The 19,788-nt window shown below is 45.0% G+C and overlaps 1 protein-coding gene across 1 annotated transcript in view; it reads left to right on the top strand.

Annotated features, from left to right (window-relative positions):
* Positions 1–934: 934 nt before the first annotated feature.
* Positions 935–19,788, top strand: part of STAMBP (STAM binding protein) — a 36,469-nt gene continuing 17,615 nt past the window's right edge. The window contains exons 1-5 of the mRNA XM_063310921.1: positions 935–996; positions 2,301–2,512; positions 16,687–16,762; positions 17,994–18,089; positions 19,150–19,513. Of these exons, the coding sequence (XP_063166991.1) occupies positions 2,310–2,512; positions 16,687–16,762; positions 17,994–18,089; positions 19,150–19,513 (739 nt within the window). The 5' untranslated portion in view covers positions 935–996; positions 2,301–2,309. The remainder of the gene's footprint in view (positions 997–2,300; positions 2,513–16,686; positions 16,763–17,993; positions 18,090–19,149; positions 19,514–19,788) is intronic.

The following is a 19,788-nucleotide window of genomic DNA, read 5'->3' as shown; positions in this document are numbered from 1 at the left end:
TTCTGGCGCTTTGCAGCCAAAAGGTGTTTATAGCTGTTGCGCGTGATTGCCATTTGTGTGCTTCACAGCCAGCTTCCAACAAGCAGAGTCAATGGAGAAGCCGACAATAAAATCACAAATCGCTGTCATGTTATGTCTCGCTTAACAACTGCATCACTTAGTAACAGAATTGCTGGTCCCAATTGTCATTAACCAAGAACTACCATGTTGCAAAAATGTGTTTACAGTTTTGGGGTTGGTGAAATTAACACATTTCTATTTGGCTTTCTGTATTCCCTGATCAAATGCAGGCCTGTGGGGAAGCCCAGAAGTCAAACCACAAGGCAAAAGCATTCTCCCCTATCAGTTCTGAGAAGTGTCACTCAAGGATCACCCTTGGAAGGAGGGAGGGTAGAATTGCAGGCAATGATTGATCGAGCAAGGAGACAGGCCTAATGAAATGATGCAGTAGAGCAGTGTTTCTCAAACTTGGCATGCTGGCTGGGGAATTCTGGGAGTTGAAGTCCACGTCTTAAAGTTGCCACGTTTGAGAAACGCTGCAGACCAGCTCTTCACGAAGTCGCACGTGGCTGAATTTGAGGAAAAGTCACCCTTCGAAGCCACGCGCCTTCGCTGTTCAAGAGCAGTAGGCCCCGCCCCGCCGTGAAGCCTCCCTGCGAAGTAAAACTCATCCCGGTTGGTTTGGGGCTTACAAAGGTGGAAGGGATGCCATAAGCTCTTCGAAACCTTCCCAGCCCCAACAAGGAACGCGGCGCCGCTTGCGGGGGCGCGGAGCACGGCGCGCACGCCGCCTCGAGGGACCGAGCCCTCAGCTTGGGGCGACGCGACGACCCGCAGACCAGCCACAGGGAAAATTTCCGGGTTGACGCTAACCGAAGGAAGCGGAAGTTCGTCACTTCGACTTCCGGCCATCATCTTAGTGTCCGGGTGCTGGCCTAGAGAAGCCGGAAGCGACGCTTGCTCGGTTCTGTTGCGGCTCGTCGCCGGCCGGGAGCCCTTGTGCAGGTCAGCCGGCGGGGGCGGGGGCCGGGCGGGTCGCCTTTCCCCCTCCCCTCCCGCTGCCTCAGGACAGCGGGCAGCGCTGGCCCCGAGCGGCTCCTGCGCCCCGCCCGCCCAGCTGGGGGGCGGGGGCCTGGGGCGAAGGGCCTCCTGGGGAGGAGGGGATTCCCTCGCGGGGAGGTCGGAGGGGCGCGGCTCCTTCCCGCCCGGGAACTCTGAGCGGGAAACGCTCAGCCCGCGGTGTAAACCGTGGTTTGCTAAATTAACCCCGTTTTGGGGACCACTCAACATGAAAGGTGAAAGGTCCCCTGTGCCAGCACCGAGTCACGTCTGACCCTTTCGGGGGACGCCGCTTTCGCGACGTTTCCTTGGCAGACTGTAGAGCGGGGTGGTTTGCCGTCCCCTTCCCCAGCAAGCCGGGTGCTCCTTTTCCCGACCTCGGAAGGATGGAAGGCTGAGTCGACCTGAGATGGCTACCCAGAGAGAATCCAGCTTCCGCTGGGATCCAACTCGGGTCGTGGGGAGAGTTTCGGTTGCGATGCTGCCGCCTCCATACAGAACCACAATTAACTACACAGGCTGGATTCACAGGAAACGCGAGACTTAATATGCATTTCTTCTGCAAACCCAAGTTGAATGTGGTATCCTTAATCAGAGCTGGGATGAAATGGGCAGGGTGAAGAAGTCCCTTTTCCACTTCTTAAGGAGGATGATTTTCTTTGCACCTCCTTAAGGCCTGAGGTATGAAGTGTAAAAATATGAAAAGTATCTATACTTGCACGAAGTGTAACGGCATATGATCTATTCACCAGTCCTTGAAACAAAATTCTTTGGGAAAGGGGTAAATTTAGCAACTAAAACGATTGCAGGGAAGTCACCCTGGACTGCATTCCTAGGAGCAGATCTCATGAATAATAGAATTGCCTGTCTGTGTAGCTTGTAGAATTACTTGATTAGGTGAGGAGGGATGTACTTTGCATTTGTGCGCTGAAAGTAAGCATGCTTCAAGTAAAGTTTTCTCAATGAAATTGCTTTAACAGCAGGAGTATACAGGTTGCCATTTCCTGCTTCCAGAGGCAAGGCTGATGGGGAAAAACATTCCTTGATGTCCTGTGTGTTGAAAAAGACTGTGTAAAACTAGAGCTTCAAGCATCTTTGGTTTCAGATACAAGTTTTCCTCATTATTCCTTAGTTACTCAAGGTTATACTTAAAAATCTTAAGAAATCTGGAGTATATGGAATAAATAACTTACTTTGATACAAATGATGTCATGCAGATCATATCAATTCTTCTTACAGACTAAACCTATATGCCTGACCATGCTGATGTCAGCCTGCCCCCAGAAGATCGGGTCAGGGGTCTTATTCACATGGGGAGTAGCGTGGAGGTGAATGAAGATGTTCCACCACGAAGATACTACCGTTCAGGTGTCGAAATTATCCGGATGGCAACTATTTATTCTGAAGAAGGCAACATCGAACGTGCCTTTATATTGTACAACAAATACATTACGTAAGAAATAAGCATTGCTCAAAAATAAGCCTCTATTCTGATAGATCAATAGAATATCTTTGTGTTACAAACCAGCTAGTCACCTGTAATGCGGAAAAGATTTGGGTAAACTTCTTATTTATCTATAGCATGACTGAGTTTATCCATTTTTCTCTCAGCTTTTAAAGAAAAAGAGGGAGGTGACTGTTGCATCATCCAACTAAAATAAATAGGAACTAAAACTAGAATTTCTCCAAAGAGTGAGTTTGTTCTGTCAGAACATTACTCACTTGAATTTTAACTTGGATAAATAATTGCCACATCCTTGATTTAGGAAATTAATAAAAAGGTAATAGTTGTACTTGAGGAAGGATACCAGCTCCTTGGAGGCACTCAGCAAGGAAGAATTGCTTTCCACATGTTCCCAAATGGCTTGTGAAAGGGAGAGAAGTGATATATGACGCTTATGAATGGCATTAGGACCAACCCTAATTCTTGAGCATTGCAACATAATTTCCCTGGGCCAGAACGGGACCTACCCAACCTCAGAAGGGAAGAATTTCCAGGGGGAAGCAAAGTGGCAACCCTCCTATTTGCATGTGTGCAAAGTGGCAGCTGCTATCACTCCCTGCAAACAATCCTGCAGATACCCATTATTTTGTAAATCAAAATTCAAAGGCAGCGGGGTTTTTAGTTAACACGGTCATAACCATTATTTGTCCCTGTCCTAAATCAGCAGCTACCATCCTTAATCTGCAAAGTATTTATTTCTCTTCTCTGTGTTTTCTTTATGATACATTAAACTTTCTCTTCTTAAATATGCTTTTTCTTCCCTATATATGACACTATCGCGCTGAGCTTTTAAATAAGATTGTGCAGAAATCTTGCATTCAGAGTAAGTGTGAAACAATTGCTTTGAGTCTGGAACAGGTTCTTCTGATATTGGGGGGTGTTCTGATGTTATAACCATTCCAGAAGTGGAGTCCTGGGTGCTCTCTGAGCCTGGTTGTTTTCTTGCAGACGTTTCATTGCCAGACTAGGCAACATCTTCAGTGTGAAGAGGGAACAGGCCTTGCTCTCAGTTTATAGACCGTGGCTTGCCCTGCTTGTGTTGGTAGTGTTCATTCCAGAAGTGTTCTGAGCTCAAAACAGCTGCATACTTTCAGCAAGATTAGAGTAGCTGTTTTGAATTAGAATCAGGGGGTTTCATTCTTAAGATATTTCACATTCAATATACTTTGTACATTATAACTTTATACCTACTTGAGACACCACAGAGAACCACTTAAAATTAACCAGATAATTTATTCCATAGAGAGCCAATTTGGTGTAGTGATTAAGACAACAGGCTAGAAACTGAAAGACTGTGAATTCTAGTCCCTCCTGAGACACAAAGCCAACTCAGTGACCCTGGGCCAGTCACTCTCCCTTAGCCCTAGGAAGAGGCAGGCAATGGCAAACCACTTCCGAAAACGTTGCCAAGAAAACTGCAGGGACTAGTCCAAGCAGTAGCCGGGAGTCAACATTGACTTGAAGGCACCCCAAAAATAAAGTGGATAGTTTATGTATCATGTGGAAGCAACTTCCACCCAAGAAAAAAAACCCAGTGGTACAGCAATTCATTTAAACGTCTTATTGATCTTGACAAGGGCAGAAATAGCTGTCAGGTAACGCTTGAAGAACGAAACATGACAGTGACAGCCATTAATAGTCATGCAACAAACCCCTGTGTTCATGGCAGCTCAAAAGCCACGCTCAGCTCGTCTACCGGCACGATCAGAAGCAAATATCCAGCTTGCGCTGAATGAACTGTGGAATGAGTTCTTTTGCGGAGGAAACGTTGCTCGCTTTGGTTTTTTTAAAATATTGTGAAGAAAAGTTCGTGCTGGAAAGAAAATAGAGCCAGTTTGGTCTAGGGGTTAAGGTGCTGGGCTAGAAACCAGGAGGCTGTGAGTTCTAGTCCCACCTCGGGCACAAAAGCCAGCCGGGGGACCTTGGCCCAGTCCCTCTCCCAGCCCAGCTCACCTCACAGGATGGTGGTTGCGGGGAAAGGAGGAGGGAGGAGTATGGGGTATGTTCGCCACCTTGAGTTGTTTATAAAAGGTAATAAAGGCGGGATAAATATATATATAAACATACTAGCTGAAAAGAATGAATGAATAAATAAATAAATATACTAGTTGCAAATAAATGGTAAAATACCGGGCTTCCGGTGGGGACAACGGTGGCTCAAGCAGGTTTTCCCACAAGATCCGTGGGCTGACCTGACCGCATGGCCTTTTTTTCGGGCTCGGCAGGTTTCTTTGGGGCCCAGAAGTGTTCTCCAGACAAGGAGAACCCCAGGAATCACCCCACGTGTCCTCCAGATAGCTGGCCATAGCCAGAAGATCGCAAACTGGAGTTTTGCATTTGACTGGTGTGTGATCAGCTGGGAGGCATGGTTGTCATCCTTTCCCAAGCAGCACTGTAGCGGAAAATGGACTCTAAAACTGACCACCCCATTTCTAAAACACCAAGGGTTTTTTTTTATATTTGTTACTTAAGAGAGGCTTTTCACAGCAAAGAAATGCGGAATCTCTTGGTGCTTTTCATATATATATATATATATATATATGTGTGTGCCTTAATGGATTTTAGCTTCTTCAGTCACTAGAGGGCGCCATAATCTATAGTGGAGAGACATGGAGGAAATTAGAGTGATTTTTTAACAAATTTTATCTTGAAGTCACTCAAGATCTGGACCATCTCTCAGAACTTGTAGGGTCCAAATTGTGCCAACAATTAGAGGAAGGTCAAGAATTATTCTAAGTACGGAGCTGCTTCTCCAGAGAAGAAGATGAGGATTAGTGAGTTGAAGTTAAAAAGAGAAGGGGGGAAAATTGAACTGTTGAGATCTGAAGAAGAGAGATTTGGATTTAAAAGGAGAGTGGGAAAGATTATGCTGTTGGAACATCAAGATCAAGAAAGAGAATTAGGCTTCAGATGCTGGAAGGTTCTTGAAGAATATTTGGACTTTTCAAGGCAGGCTGCAAAATTGGAGATTTATATGGGGAAACCTGTATGATGTTGAGAGATGTAAATGCTTTGGTTTATTTTGAAGTGGGATAATTGTTTAAATATGTTTATCAGGGTGGGTTTTTAAGGGTTCAGATAGATGCTTTTGCTTTTTGGATAACACTCTTATTTGTGATAAAAGGATATTAACAAAGTTACTCTTCTATATATATAATAGTAATAAGATGTAGGCAGATTATTTTTTGTTAGTCTAGTTGCTAGAGAGGAATAAAATCAAAAATTGTTTTAGAGGGGAGTGCTGCATTCAGAATTGAAATGGTTTATAGAAATAATGTTCATCATAGCTTAAATTGGAGTAAGAGATTGATGCTGATTTATGTATATCTTTGCTGCAGAAAGTTGGAAGTCACTCGGTAGTACTCTTCTTTGTATTTTCACAACTTTTTAGTTTCTTTTCTTTGTAGGTTTTTTTGTCTTATGCTTTTTAGTTTTCATCTATATGTTGAAAAGGGCAGTCGCTCTTGGGGATGGCTAGCTCCCTAGAAGGACCCTGTTTTACTTGCAGATTCATAGAGAACCTCTGCCATCTGTTTTTTATCATACTTATATTTTATTGTGTGTCTATATTTATTGCAAAGTTTTATATTGTACTGTTCTAATTTTGTTTTTATTATAAACCGCCCAGAGTCCCTCCTCGGGGGGAGATGGGCGGTCATAAATTTGATAGATAGATAGATAGATAGATAGATAGATAGATAGATAGATAGATAAAAGTTTTAAATACAGAAAGAAATGGTAAAATACCAAAACTTTACACAATTTTCCCATCAGTATTTTTTTTCCAAATTAGCCATCAGCTTCTTTTTACCTTGTTGCTTCTTCAACTTTTATGGTGTTATTGGGAGGTAAAAATGAAAATCTGCTTTATTTATCAAAAAATTTATTTATCAAAGGCTGAGGCAAATACTTATGCAGATTATTTTGCTTGTTCTGCTGATACTTGTCTGTGAATGTCCTAATGGGAAGTTGTCTTACAGAACTCAGTGTACCCTAAATTAAATATATTGGTGGGCTTATTCTGTTCTCTAGTCCCATTTGATCACCTCAGTCTCCGTACTCATTCAGATAGGTTCACTGCTTGAAGCAATGATACCAGCAGGCGCTTGCATTGTGTACTGTCCATAGCTGGAGTGTTCCAGCTGGGCCCAAGGTCTCTTAATATTTCATCTCCCCGTTTTATAAGAGGTCGCCCTTGTTGGCATACAATGTCATAGGGCCACCAGGATGTCTTTCGGGCCCATCTGTAGCCAGGCATGAATACAACACACCTTGTCCATTTATATTTCTGTTTTGGGCTACTTTGATTACATCTTTAAAGTTGGTCTTGCAACACATTTCTACATTTTGGATTCAGTCTCTGAGTGAGATTTTTAGCACTCTTTCCCCATTGCACACTACATAACTCAAGGCTACTCTGCTCTCGATTTCCTTAGGTTCCACACTTTGCAGCTGTAGGTCAGCACTGGTATAACCAGGGTATTGAAGATGTCCACTCCCACACTGGTGTTTCCCATCTGTGGTAGCACATTGAGCCATGCCACAGTTTTTGGGTGTAATCTGTCTTGGTCAGTTGTGTCTGTGGTGTTGATTCCTTGGTCGAGGTAGATGTAGGAATCAACATCCCGTATCTTCTTCAGTAGTTCCGTTGCATGGCATAGGTTTCACCAGTATTGAGGTTTTTTCCCAATTGTATTTCAGACTGACTGAACTACTCGCCATCTTGAGCTCATTAAGACACTGCTTGGGTTCTTGAACGTTGTGTCTGATGATCCCAGTGTCATCAGCAAAAATCTAATTCTGTCCATGATGATCAAACTTTTGAATGGGATTCATCAGGAAAGCTTCAAAAATTCATAGTAACTGTACTCCAATTTATGATTTCATGAAGAAGATGCTGAGAAACAAATGTGTTTTCTAAAGGGCTATTTTCAGAGGCAAAAAGTTAGTTGATCCTTTGTCTTTCTAGAATGCAAATTAAATAGCAACTTGTATTAAACTAAAGCTGTAAGTAGTTTTCATTAATATGGTATGATTATGACTTGGGGTTTTGTAAAACCCTTCTTTTTTATATAGTAATTTTATTAAAGATTATATTTACAAAAGTAAAAACTAATACAAACTAAAAAAAAGATAAAAGAATAAAAAGAAAGAGAAGGTGCAGAAAAGAAAGAAAAAATAGAAATAGAAGAAAAAGAATATAGTAAAGAAAAAGAAAAATATATAAAAGAAGTGACTTTCCACCTTCACAACAAGTATAAAGAATTTTAGTAACATCACCTCCTCTTAAAATACAACAAATAATCTCTTGTTTCCATATGCCATCTCTAATCTATAAACAACTCCATAAAGCACTGTCATTTCAGCCCTGTTATCAGCAAAAGACCAACTGGAGCGCACATGGACCCTGGGTGGGGGCGGGCATTGCACATGCATGTGCAAGCAGGGATGTGAGCCAAGTATGAGCCCGGGAGTGAGGAGGAGAAGAGCAGCAGGTGGTGAGACAGCGCGGGCCAGAGAGAGATGCCGCGGGGCCTCCTTGCTATCTTTGCTTTCCTTGCCGGCATGCGTCTGCCTGCCTTTCTGCGGGCACAGCAGCTTGGCCCGGGGACGGCGTCTAGGGGTGGGTGCTGGAGATCTGGGGCTGGGCTGGCCCGGGCACCAGCGGCAGCAGGAGCCACCCATAAGAGGGCGTTGGACATTTTGTGGCCATTTTCAACTTCTTACATCTGAGCAAGCTTTTTCTTACTTAACAAGCATTAAAAGCAAAGATAGAAATCTGTGTGTGCTCATCTCAAGTTTGGCCCAGATTTAAGTATTTGTGCAGCAAAAAACAAGCACAGGTTTCACATTCAGTTTCATTATTTTTAGTTTAGGGACACTGTTAATGCATACATACAGGCCTGCACATGAAACAAATATAACAGTTTTGTAACTTGTAGCCTATATTTGAGCCTGAATGTGCAGGGGTTCTCCGAGGCCTGAAAAATATTTCAAGGGTTCCTCCAGGGTCAAAAGGCTGAGAAGGCTGCTTTAGTCCATTCAAATAATGTCATAGAACTTGATATTTTTTCATTTTTTTTCTTTGACCCTTCTCACAAAATTCTTCAAAACTTTGACAAGCCTCTTCTGTAAATCCAATATAGGAAAATTATCCAGGTTAGTCCTTGGTTTGTTGTTTGTATCCCTTCTAATTATTAAGACATCACCAGTCTCTTTTGTATGTCCAGTGTAGCATCTTTTTCTGTGTCATCCTTGAGGCCTGTCATTTCTAGATCCACTTCCAGACCAGCCTCAGTCCTGCCAGGTAGAACTTGCTCCTCTTCCATAGCATCTTTCAGACACAGCCTCTCCACAGAGGCAGAGGTCTCTCTTGACTGTTTAACTTCCGAGTCCATCCTTTAAAAATATCCTTCAGTATGTCCAGTGTTAGAATATTTTGCCTCCTTCTGTAATTTTAAGTCAAGTTTATGTGCTCTTCTCCTTTAATTGTAATCTTTAGTTCCCTCTAGTTCCCTCCAGTGTCCAATTTTTAAAATCTTAGTATGTTTTTTTTTTAATTCAAAACAAAAGCATTTTCCCATGGGGAAGATTTTTTATAATTAATTCCAAAATCTTACTTCAAAATTATCTGGACCCTTAGTCCATTTGTAACTTTCTAAAATCAAAGTTTTAATCACCCTTTTGCTTAAATTTTTGAAAGTTCTTAAATATGTAGTTAAAACTTACTTTCGCTAAGGATTGAGGGAAACTCACCTGGTACTTTCAAATATGTCGATTGAAAGGCCTGCAAAGCAGTTAACAAGCAATTTCTGAAATTAATTACAGCATATTCTTGTTGTTACAACTTTCCAGAATCCATATACTAAAAATCCTTTTGCTGCATAGTCCAAAAAATGTATTTTCAAAATGTTTAAAATCAAATTTATACCGTCTTTTAAGGAGGTGAAGACTCACCTGATGAGTACAGTAAAACCTTGCTGTTCTGAAGGGTCTTAATCTTTCCAGTGTACATGAAGTAAAAAAAAATTAATCCAAAAAAGTGATTAAGATACAAGGCTCAGTCGAGCTTAATAAGGTTGCTTTGTGAGTATGAGCTTGATGTAATCCCAACTCCCAGCCACTCCACTCATAGGCCAGCCGTAGTGGCGGTCTAGAGTCACATAGATAATTTAATCAATCCTTTGTTCCGGAGAAATTACACCAGCCCAGATCCAGCATCAAGCCACGATCTCTCTCGCAAAAGCTGTCTTGCTAGTGAGCAAGCCAGCAAGACATCAGCTCTCCATGGCTCTCACAGGAAGTGTCTCACGAACCCAGTGCCCTTTCAAAAGTGCTGACCCTGGTTTGAGCAAGATGGCTATTCCCTCATCTCCCAGAGCTCTCAACACACTGGGGACTGCTATCTTGTGGTCCCCTTGTGAAGAGCAGCTGTCTGGAACACTTGTGGATGATCTCAAGTCCTCTCCTTGTCTGGAGAGGAATTATCGAAGAGCCTGTCTATTAACTGATGGAGCCCTCTTCAGTCCACCATTTCTTCCTCCAGAAGTTTCATAAAACTTGTCATGTTCATCGTTCCAATGGTTTACATACATCGTAACGTTTCGCATGTCATGTTTCTGATCCATGTCTATCATCTGCGGGGTGGGGAATTCCAGCCCTGCCAGGGTGTTATCTCTGTGCTGCCCTGAAGGAATGTGTGTTTGGGTTATGAAATGTATTCAAGGTTATTTTCCCAGGCCGATGTGTGACGCTTGCCAACGCTGGGAGGGGGTGGTTGCGATGCTGGGGTGAAGGGCGGGATCGGCTTGGAGGCGAGGGTTTTTAGTTTGTATTTGGCGCGCTTTTGCTTATTCTCAGCTTTCTTCGTATATGCATACTATCCTTTCAATAAATCAGTTTTATTTCACTAATCCCTGGTGAGACTGAGTTCGTTGGGATAAGGCAATCATTACATAAAGCTGAGAATCATCAAAAAATTTATCCTGCTAGCCCCTAGCCAGGTTACCTGTGACAGGGAGCGCTAGCGATGTCTGTACTACGAGAAGCAGAGTGGATTGAAGAGGAGCCGGACACCACGGCAGCGAGGGTGGCCCGGAGCGCCCGCGCGGAGAGGGCGGCACGCCGAGAACAGCTGGGTCTACAACCTGGCGAGCAGTTGGTAACGTCGGAAACGACGGGCACGTCAGGGGCCGAATATAGAACGGGGGACAAGGACGAGGACTCCGCTGTAGGGGACGCCCAAGAGGTCCGGAAACCAGGACCTCCGTTGTCACCCACAGTGGTAGTGGTAACCGGTGCGGCCGAAGAATCGGTCACCCCCGCGTGAATGAAGGCTTTAGAGGAGAAGTTGGAGTCCTTGGCGGTGATGCTAAAGGAAAGCCGTAGAAAGTCGGAGTCGGCTGAGGGAAGACGAAAGGGCACTAGGGATCAGAGCACTAACCCTGAGTCACCACCCCCATCTCCGCGGGGAAGAGGTCAGGCTCGGTTCCGACAGCAAAAGGGAGGAGGACCCTAGACATTACTGGAAAAGCCGAACCTCTGGAGGCGGCGAGACCCCCCCCTTTCCGGTGAAGTTTGATGGCGACCCTACGAAGCTGTCTTTCTTCATTACCAATGCTAATAGCTACATGGAGGACTGGGAGCAGAGCTTCCGCTCCGAGAGGGGGAAAATCAATGCCATTGCAAATAGGCTAAAGGGGAGGGCGGCGGATTGGTACGTCCAGCTGTGCCAAGCAGAGGCCCCAGAGTTAGAAGACTTCGAGGAGTTCCTGTGGGCGCTAAAACAACACTTTGAGGACCCTCTGGCACAAGAAAGGGCGAAACGGGCTCTGAAGAATCTTGCCCAAGGGTCACTTTCAGTGGCAAACTATGCATTAGAATTCAAAGCACTGGCTGGAAAAGTTGAGGATTGGTCCCAGTCTACCCTAGTAGAGCTGTTTAAAGATGGGCTAGAAACTGAGGTCCTTCGGTGGGCTCTGGGGCGTGATGACCCAAAGACTTTGTATGGGTGGATTCAACTAGCGGGTGGTGCTGAAAACGCTCTGGAAACCTTCACGCATCGCAAGGCGGTAAAGCAAGGCAAAACAATCAAAAGCGCCCGCGCTCCGCTCTCTTCAGGATGACCCAGCCAGCGTTCGTGGGAGGAGGAGAGGGAACGTCGCTTTGCCAAGGGGCAATGTCTGAGCTGCGGGAAGGAAGGACACCGAGCGGCGACGTGCCCAAAAAGACGAGCCGAGGATCGCCCAGCTAAACCGGCTGGAAAATCGCCATCCCTACCAAGGAAGATGAAAGCCGCCTTGGCCGAGGCGGAACCTGAAGGCATCCCCTTCTTTGGAGAAGAGAGGGGACAGGAGACCGAGGAGCCGGCAGGAAACGCCAGCCACCTGCTTTAAAGGGCGCCGTGGGGCAGGTGGAAGGAGACGAAGATGGGCACGATCATGTTTCGGTGAGTGGGGATTTCCCTACCCTGACCGTTAGGGTGAAGTTGGGGTCCAGCACCCGAACTATAGAACTGTGGGCCATGATTGATTCGGGGTGTTCACGGTCCTTGATGCACCCCAATGTGGTTACTGCGTTGGGGTTACCCACGTTCCCTTTAAAGCGGCCGATCTTTACCCAGTTGGACGGGACCATGGCAGGGGGGAAACCAGTTACCCACTCTACCGGGATGGTTGCCTTGCAAATGGGCAGCCATTGGGAAAAATTACTGTTTATTGTAGCACCGGTAGGGGGACCTTTGGTCATCTTAGGGATGCCCTGGTTTGTACGGCAAAATCCCTCCATAAACTGGGTACATCGAACAGTGACGTTCGCAGATGGATTTTATAAAGCCCCTGCTAAGGACCAACTAGACGACAGTGAGGTGGGACGGGCAGCAACCACTTCTCTGCAAGTCCTCGAGCCGCTGGAAGGGCTGCCGGAGCAATACCAGGACTTTGCAGATGTGTTTGGTGAAAAAGAGGCGGGCCGGCTGCCGCCTCATCACAAAACTGACTGTGCCATAGAATTTGTTCCTAATGTGAAATTGCCTAGTCCTAAAATTTATTCTATGACCCAGAAGGAGCTGGCAACACTACGAGAGTTCATTGACAAAAATCTAGCTAGGGGTTTCATTGAACCAGCCAGCTCTCCAGTGGGCGCACCTGTACTGTTTCGACCAAAGAAGGATGGTACTTTGAGACTGTGTATGGATTTCCGTGGGCTCAATGCAGTATCGATATTAAATAAATATCCTTTGCCCCTGATAAAGGATATGCTAACACATCTGGCAAAGGGGAAAATATTCTCTAAGCTGGACTTGAGGGAGGCGTATTTCCGTATTCGCATACGGGAGGGGGATGAATGGAAAACTGCGTTTAATTGTCCTTTGGGTGCTTTTCAATATAAAGTGCTACCATTCGGATTGGGGGCGCCAGGAGTTTTTATGCAACTGATCAATGAGGTCTTGCATGACCACCTATTTAAAGGGGTGTTGGTGTATTTAGATGATGTTTTAATATATACTGAAATGATGGAAGAGCATGTATATCTAGTCAGACAAGTACTGAGCAAACTGAGAAAGGCGGAATTGTATGCTAAACTGTCTAAATGTGCATTTCATAAATCGCAAATTGATTATCTGGGCTATAGGATTTCAGATAGGGGAATTGAAATGGATCCCGCTAAAATTGAAGCCATTTTGGCATGGGAGCCGCCACGCATGCGTAGGCAGCTGCAAAGTCTCCTTGGATTTGCGAATTTCTATTGGCCTTTCATCCAGGGGTTCGCGGAAATAGCGCTACCCCTCACTGAGTTGCTCAAAACTAAAGGTTTGGGAGATACACGGAGGGTGAAAAATCCGGGAGCGATGCTAAAATGGACACCCGCATGCCAGAGGGCTTTTGAGACCCTTAAACAACTGTTTACGTCCGAACCTATTCTGCAGCATCCTGATCCGGACAAACCATTTGTAGTACAGGTGGATGCTTCTGATTTCTCTATTGGAGCTCTGTTATTGCAAAAGGACAATCTTGGACAGTTAAAGCCATGTGCCTACCTCTCCCGTAAATTTTCAGAGACAGAAAGGAGATGGCACGTTTGGGAGAAAGAGGCTTTTGCTGTTAAAACGGCGTTGGAAAGCTGGCGTCACTTATTGGAGGGGGCTACCCACCCTTTCAAGGTTTGGACTGATCATAAAAACCTGGAGGCACTGACTGCGTCTCGTAAACTGAGCCCAAAACAAATTAGGTGGGCTCAATTCTTTAGTCGTTTTGACTTTAAACTGAAATTTATACCAGGGAAAACCAACTTCCTGGCTGATGCACTGTCGCGCCAGCCTCAGGATGCCAGTACTGTGCCAGATGTAGTGGGAACTCTCTGGACGGAGCCCCAAATGAGTCTGGCAGCTGTGACTCGCAGCCAAACTCGTGCGCAGCGAACAGACGCTTCAGTTTCACCTCGCTTGCCTGTTCCCTCAGACTTGCAACAACAGTTTCTTTCCGAACTGAAAACTGACACTTGGTTGCAAGCAAACCTCAGCGAGGTCACTTTTAAACAGGCTTTTGCATGGAAGCATGATCGTCTCTATGTGCCTGAGGCTTTATGCAAAACCATTCTGTCACGATCCCATGATGACAGATTGGCTGGGCATTTTGGGTTTGGGAAGACCCTTCATCTGGTTAGGCGCCAGTTCCGGTGGCCAACGCTCAGGCGCGACATTAAAGAATACGTCAGTTCCTGCCCAGTATGTGCTGCTTCTAAACGAAAAGTGGGAAAGCCCCAGGGCTTGTTACAACCTGTGGCTAATCCTTCCCGCCCCTGGGAGGAGATCTCTATGGACTTCATCGTTGATTTACCTCCTAGCCAGAGGAAAACTGTCATTTGGGTGGTAAAAGATTTTTTCTCTAAACAAGCCCATTTCATCCCATGTACCTCTATCTCATCTGCTCAGCAGCTGGCCTGCCTCTTCATTGTACACGTGTACAAAATTCATGGATGCCCCGCCCGCTTGGTGACAGACAGGGGCACACAATTCACGTCCAAGTTTTGGTGGGAATTTATGAAATTACTGGGTACTAACCAGGCATTGTCAACTGCGTCGCACCCGGAGACTGACGGAAATACGGAGGCGGTCAATTCTACACTTGAACAATATTTGCGTGCTTTTGTCAATTATCAGCAAGATGATTGGGTTGACCTCCTACCATTTGCTGAAGTTGCCTACAACAATGCCGTTCATCAAAGCACTGGCCAGGTGCCTTTCCATACCGTTTTTGGCCGTGACTTTGTCCCGATCCCGGAACTGCCTCAGCCAGCATCCCCCCCCCTCGTCACCTGCTGATTGGGCTGCACGCCTGGCAGCCGCCTGGCCGACAATACAACAGGCACTTACTGATGCCCAAGCCACCTATAAACGGCATGCAGATTCCAAGCGGTCCTCCTCACCATCTTTTTGAGTGGGTGATAAGGTATATCCACCAAATTCATCAAGTCTACACAACCTTCAAAAAAGTTGGCACCTAAATTTATTGGTCCTTTTTCTATTGTTGCTCAAATTAATCCTGTTGCTTTTAAATTGGATTTGCCTGCAAATCTTAAACGTTTGCACCCTGTGTTTCATTGCAGCCTCCTTAAGTCTTTCAATGAATCAGCCCGCTGGCATCCACAACCTCCCCCTCCTGCACCTATCATGATTGATGGTCAGCAACACTTTGAAGTCAGAGAAATCCTGGATTCCCGACGATGTCGTTCTGTGTTACAATACCTTGTTCGCTGGAAGCATTTCCCCCATCCTGAGTGGGTTGCTGCCCACGATGTTTATTCCCCTATTCTAGTTGCCCATTTCCACGCTGCTTATCCCGATAAGCCTGCTCCTTGATTTCGTTTCGTTTCTTTAAGGGGGGCGATATGTCATGTTCATCATTCCAATGGTTTACATACATCGTAACGTTTCGCATGTCATGTTTCTGATCCATGTCTATCATCTGCGGGGTGGGGAATTCCAGCCCTGCCAGGGTGTTATCTCTGTGCTGCCCTGAAGGAATGTGTGTTTGGGTTATGAAATGTATTCAAGGTTATTTTCCCAGGCCGATGTGTGACGCTTGCCAACGCTGGGAGGGGGTGGTTGCGATGCTGGGGTGAGGGGCGGGATCGGCTTGGAGGCGAGGGTTTTTAGTTTGTATTTGGCGCGCTTTTGCTTATTCTCAGCTTTCTTCGTATATGCATACTATCCTTTCAATAAATCAGTTTTATTTCACTAGTCCCTGGTGAGACTGAGTTTGTTGGGATAAGGCAATCATTACAAAACTGTTCTGAACTTATGAGTAGGAGCGAGAACCCATTAATTTATACAAGTAATACCTGGAGTAAGTTAGAGTACGTTTTCTGTGAACTTGTATGCAAAGAAACGACAGTTATTTTCTTGTTTGTAAGAAGAATTCCAAAATTTTCTATGTGAGTAGAAGCAAACTAGGGTATAGATCTAATATTACAATTTCCTGAAAGGGAAAGGTGTGTTCTGCTGCTTGTTATATAATAACCCCCAGTTCTAGTTTGAAGGCTTTTTTTTTTTTTTTTTTTTTGCATAAAATTAAATTTCTCTTGGGTGTCAAGTCTGGATCCTATTAGGGTCCTATTAGCAATGGAGATGTAATTTCTCAGGGAGAATTTGTGACAGATTCATCTGATCAAGGATTGTCTGCGCTGGCTTTGAGGACGAGTACTGTACTTCACGCCAAATATTTTTGGAAAGAGAATTTGCTTGGTTATGTGGAAAGTAATCTTATCTCTAGAAATACGCTTTTAAAAGTCTAACCCAAGGATGTATAGCCTCTGGTCCTCTGGACTTGCCACTGGCCTTATCAGCTTGGCCAGTGATAAGGAATAAAGGGAGGTACAGTGAACAGTAATTCAAGTGGACAGTGCATTAAAAATAGGGCATGATAAATAAATATCTGGAGAACCTCACATTTCTCATTTTTGGTGTAAGTATTCTGATCAAAATGGGCAGGTGTATCCATCTGCCATCCAGGCAGATGGATACATCAGAAAACTATCCAGGATTTCTGTTGGCCATAAATATGCTGCAGCACACCAAGCATAATTTGTGCTCTCTTAATGTCCCTTTGTCTCTGTTCTCCCAGACTTTTCTTAGAGAAACTCCCCAAGCATCGTGAATATAAAACTGCAATTATTCCAGAGAAGAGAGAGACAGTGAAAGTAAGTGACAAAACTTATTTTTCTTATTATAAGAGTTTCCCCTGAAAATTGCCCATATATTGGCAATGAGAAAGGTAATTTAACTTGGCCACTTAGTGTGTTCAGAAGCCCTCTCATGAGAGAGTCCTGCATGAGAGTTTTAGCCTAGTCAAGCTTCACAAATAAGTTCCCTGTCTTGATCCTTCTCCTGAAAATACTGTTGGAGTGAAACTGAACATCGCTGTTCAGTCCCACATTGACTCTTTCAGCTTTGCTGGTGCTTCTGCTGGTTTCACTCTGGATAAGATGCCTCTGTTCTTCTTGCCAAGCCAAGGCAGAGGGGAGCAGGACAGCCCCTCACTCACTGTTGTCCACGCCGTTAGCCCGGAACTGTTGCTTAGTGTGCCAGATTTCCCAGCTTCTCTGTCCTCCTCTGGTATGGCTACAAAGAAAGCACAGATGTCCCCTTCTGGTCTGAAACTCCCTTTTTGTTGCATCTGAACTGGGATTGCCCTGCTAAGCTTGAGCAGGCCAGGATCATAATTTCATGACATCACAGATCAAACTAGGTTGACTTAGAAAATAATCATAATACTGCTTTAATTACTTTAATTAGACCCTAAACATACCAGAAACCTCACATAAGAATTTAAGTCTGGTTAATTTAAAAATGGAAGTGAATATATCTAACCTTATATCTATGGCAGCAAAGGAGAGGGGAGTGTGAAAATGGAGACTGTCTAGAGCCAAGCCGTGGTTTAGTTTTGGGTCTGAAACACTTGTGACTCTTCCAGAAGATTCAAAATAATCTGTCTGTGTCCTGTCTTTGGGGCATGAGTATTGCTATCAGACCATTAGCCTGTCAAAATCTTGTTGGCCTTAACATGTAGCTCGCTCTGAGTCTTTCCCGGTGGTGCCATTGGTAATGGAGGCTCCTCTGAGGGAGGTGGAAGCAGAAAGCCACTTTCTTCCTGATTTGAAACCAGTATCTTCTAGACATTGGATGGATGCACCCTGAGATAAGAAGACTTGTTGCTCTTTCTCCATATTTCAGTACCGGACTCCCTGCTTTTTGATATCCTTGCGTGGATTCCATGAATTTCATGGTGGAATTTGTTTAGAAATATGTCCAGGGGGATTGGCTGTCATGGTCTTCCGGTGATGCTTTTTAGTGATAAACTGCACTGCTCTTCGTTGCAGCTTTAGTTCTAGTTCCAAAAGCCTAATTTTGTGCTATTTTTCCCTAACTCAGAAACTAAAAGAAGTTGCGTTCCCTAGAGCAGAGGAGTTGAAAATGATGCTTTTAGAAAAATACAACAAAGAATATGCAGAGTATAGTATACAGAAGGTGAGTAACAGGACGTTCTGGAGCGCTCTGGTGCTTCGGCTGCTGGAATGCTTGGCCCCTGATCTGGCTGTGCTGGAAGCACATAGGTTGGCTGCCATGCGGACAGCGCAGCTCTGGTGGTTTGGACTGCTTCTCCTTAATTTCTGGAAATTGCGTTCTGTCAAAGCCCCGAGGAATGTAGATTCTGCCCTTAGAGCACCAGATGTTGTCAATTTCAGTCAATTGAGCCTTGACATTGTAACCAGGGATCGTTTGGCAGCGCCTGAAGCAGTTCCTCTTTTAAGTCAGCCTGCACTTCCACTTTCCCGGCTGCCGCTTGTTTGCGCCTTACGCACGCCATTCCAAGCTGCTGTTTTGAGAAAACAGTGTCCACAACTTGTGTTTGTGCTATATGATATTGAGGGAGGCGAGAAAGTGCATCAGCCAAAAAGTTCTTTTTACCCGGAAGGAAATTAAGGGTAAAATTGAAACGGTTAAAAAACTGAGCCCAGCGAATTTGTTTTCCATTTAATTTTCTGGGAGTTTGCAAGGCTTGGAGGTTTTTATGATCAGTCCAAACCTCAAAAGGAGAAAGGGCACCTTCCAAGAGATGCCTCCAGTGTGTAAGAGCAGTTTTGACAGCAAAAGCCTCTTTCTCCCAAATGGGCCAATTACGCTCAGTGTCTAGCCTGTTTCATTCCTTTTTTTCATATATCCATCATTATGGTTACTTGCTTGCCTCTGGATTTATTTACTTTTTTTTTCTCTTAGCCATGAATGTGGCATCCTGCTGTTTCCTAAGTTTTTAGCTCTCTCGAACACCTTATGGAAGGGCAGAGTTAAAACAGGGCAAACAATACATAGGAAGCTGCTTCATGAGCCAATAACATTATTAGTTCAGTTAGTCTGTTCTAGCCAGCTAAGGCCCACCAGTTGCTTCTGGACCACATTCTCCCAAAGTTGTGCTCCCTTCCTCAAATCTTGCCCGGTTCTTAACCCTGATTTTGCTACTAGGGAAGAGAGTTGCTCCTGCGGCTGCCATTTCCCACCTCGTCTAGTGACTCTTCTCTTCCCGTTACAGAAGAAGCAGGAGGAGGAATTTGCACGTAGCTTGGCCCTGCAGCAACAGCTGGAGGAGGAGAGGCAGAGAGTGGCCCGTATGAAGCAGCAGCAGGCCGAACAGGAGCAGTTCCATGCCTTTGAAGACATGATCAGGCGCCAGGAGCTTGAGAAGGAGCGCTTGAGAGTGGTGCAGCAATTTGGGACAGCAACTCCAGACCCCTTGGAGGGTCCCTTAATATCTGGTGTGCTCAAGCCCCCCACTGACCCCCAAACTCTCAAGTCTGCTGGTCAACCTTTGAGCCCCGGTGGAGGAAGTGGACTGCCAAAGCCACCCGTTGTGGACAGGTCTCTAAAACCTGGAGCTTTGGGGAACTCAGAAAACAGTATGTTTTGGAATGAATTTGATATTCCTTCTATGGGAATGCAGTGATAGTCTTGTCAGAGCTGACTCACAAAATTCAAAAGAATCTCCCCTCCCCACAGCCCCTTTGTTGCCACTGATGGAACGTTCGATCTATTTAAAATACTTGTTCTAATGAACTGGAAGGTTCTTAGCAGATCTTCTGGATTGCCTGGCATTTATTTTGCCATCTGAAATCTGTTTTTTTCCAAAACTTAAATCCTCCCAAAGTCAAAGCTGCTTGAAGAATTCTCCCAG

This window comes from Candoia aspera, chromosome 9 (assembly GCF_035149785.1).
Source record: "Candoia aspera isolate rCanAsp1 chromosome 9, rCanAsp1.hap2, whole genome shotgun sequence".
Taxonomy (NCBI): domain Eukaryota; kingdom Metazoa; phylum Chordata; class Lepidosauria; order Squamata; family Boidae; genus Candoia; species Candoia aspera.
This window is presented reverse-complemented; position numbering and strand designations above follow the sequence as displayed.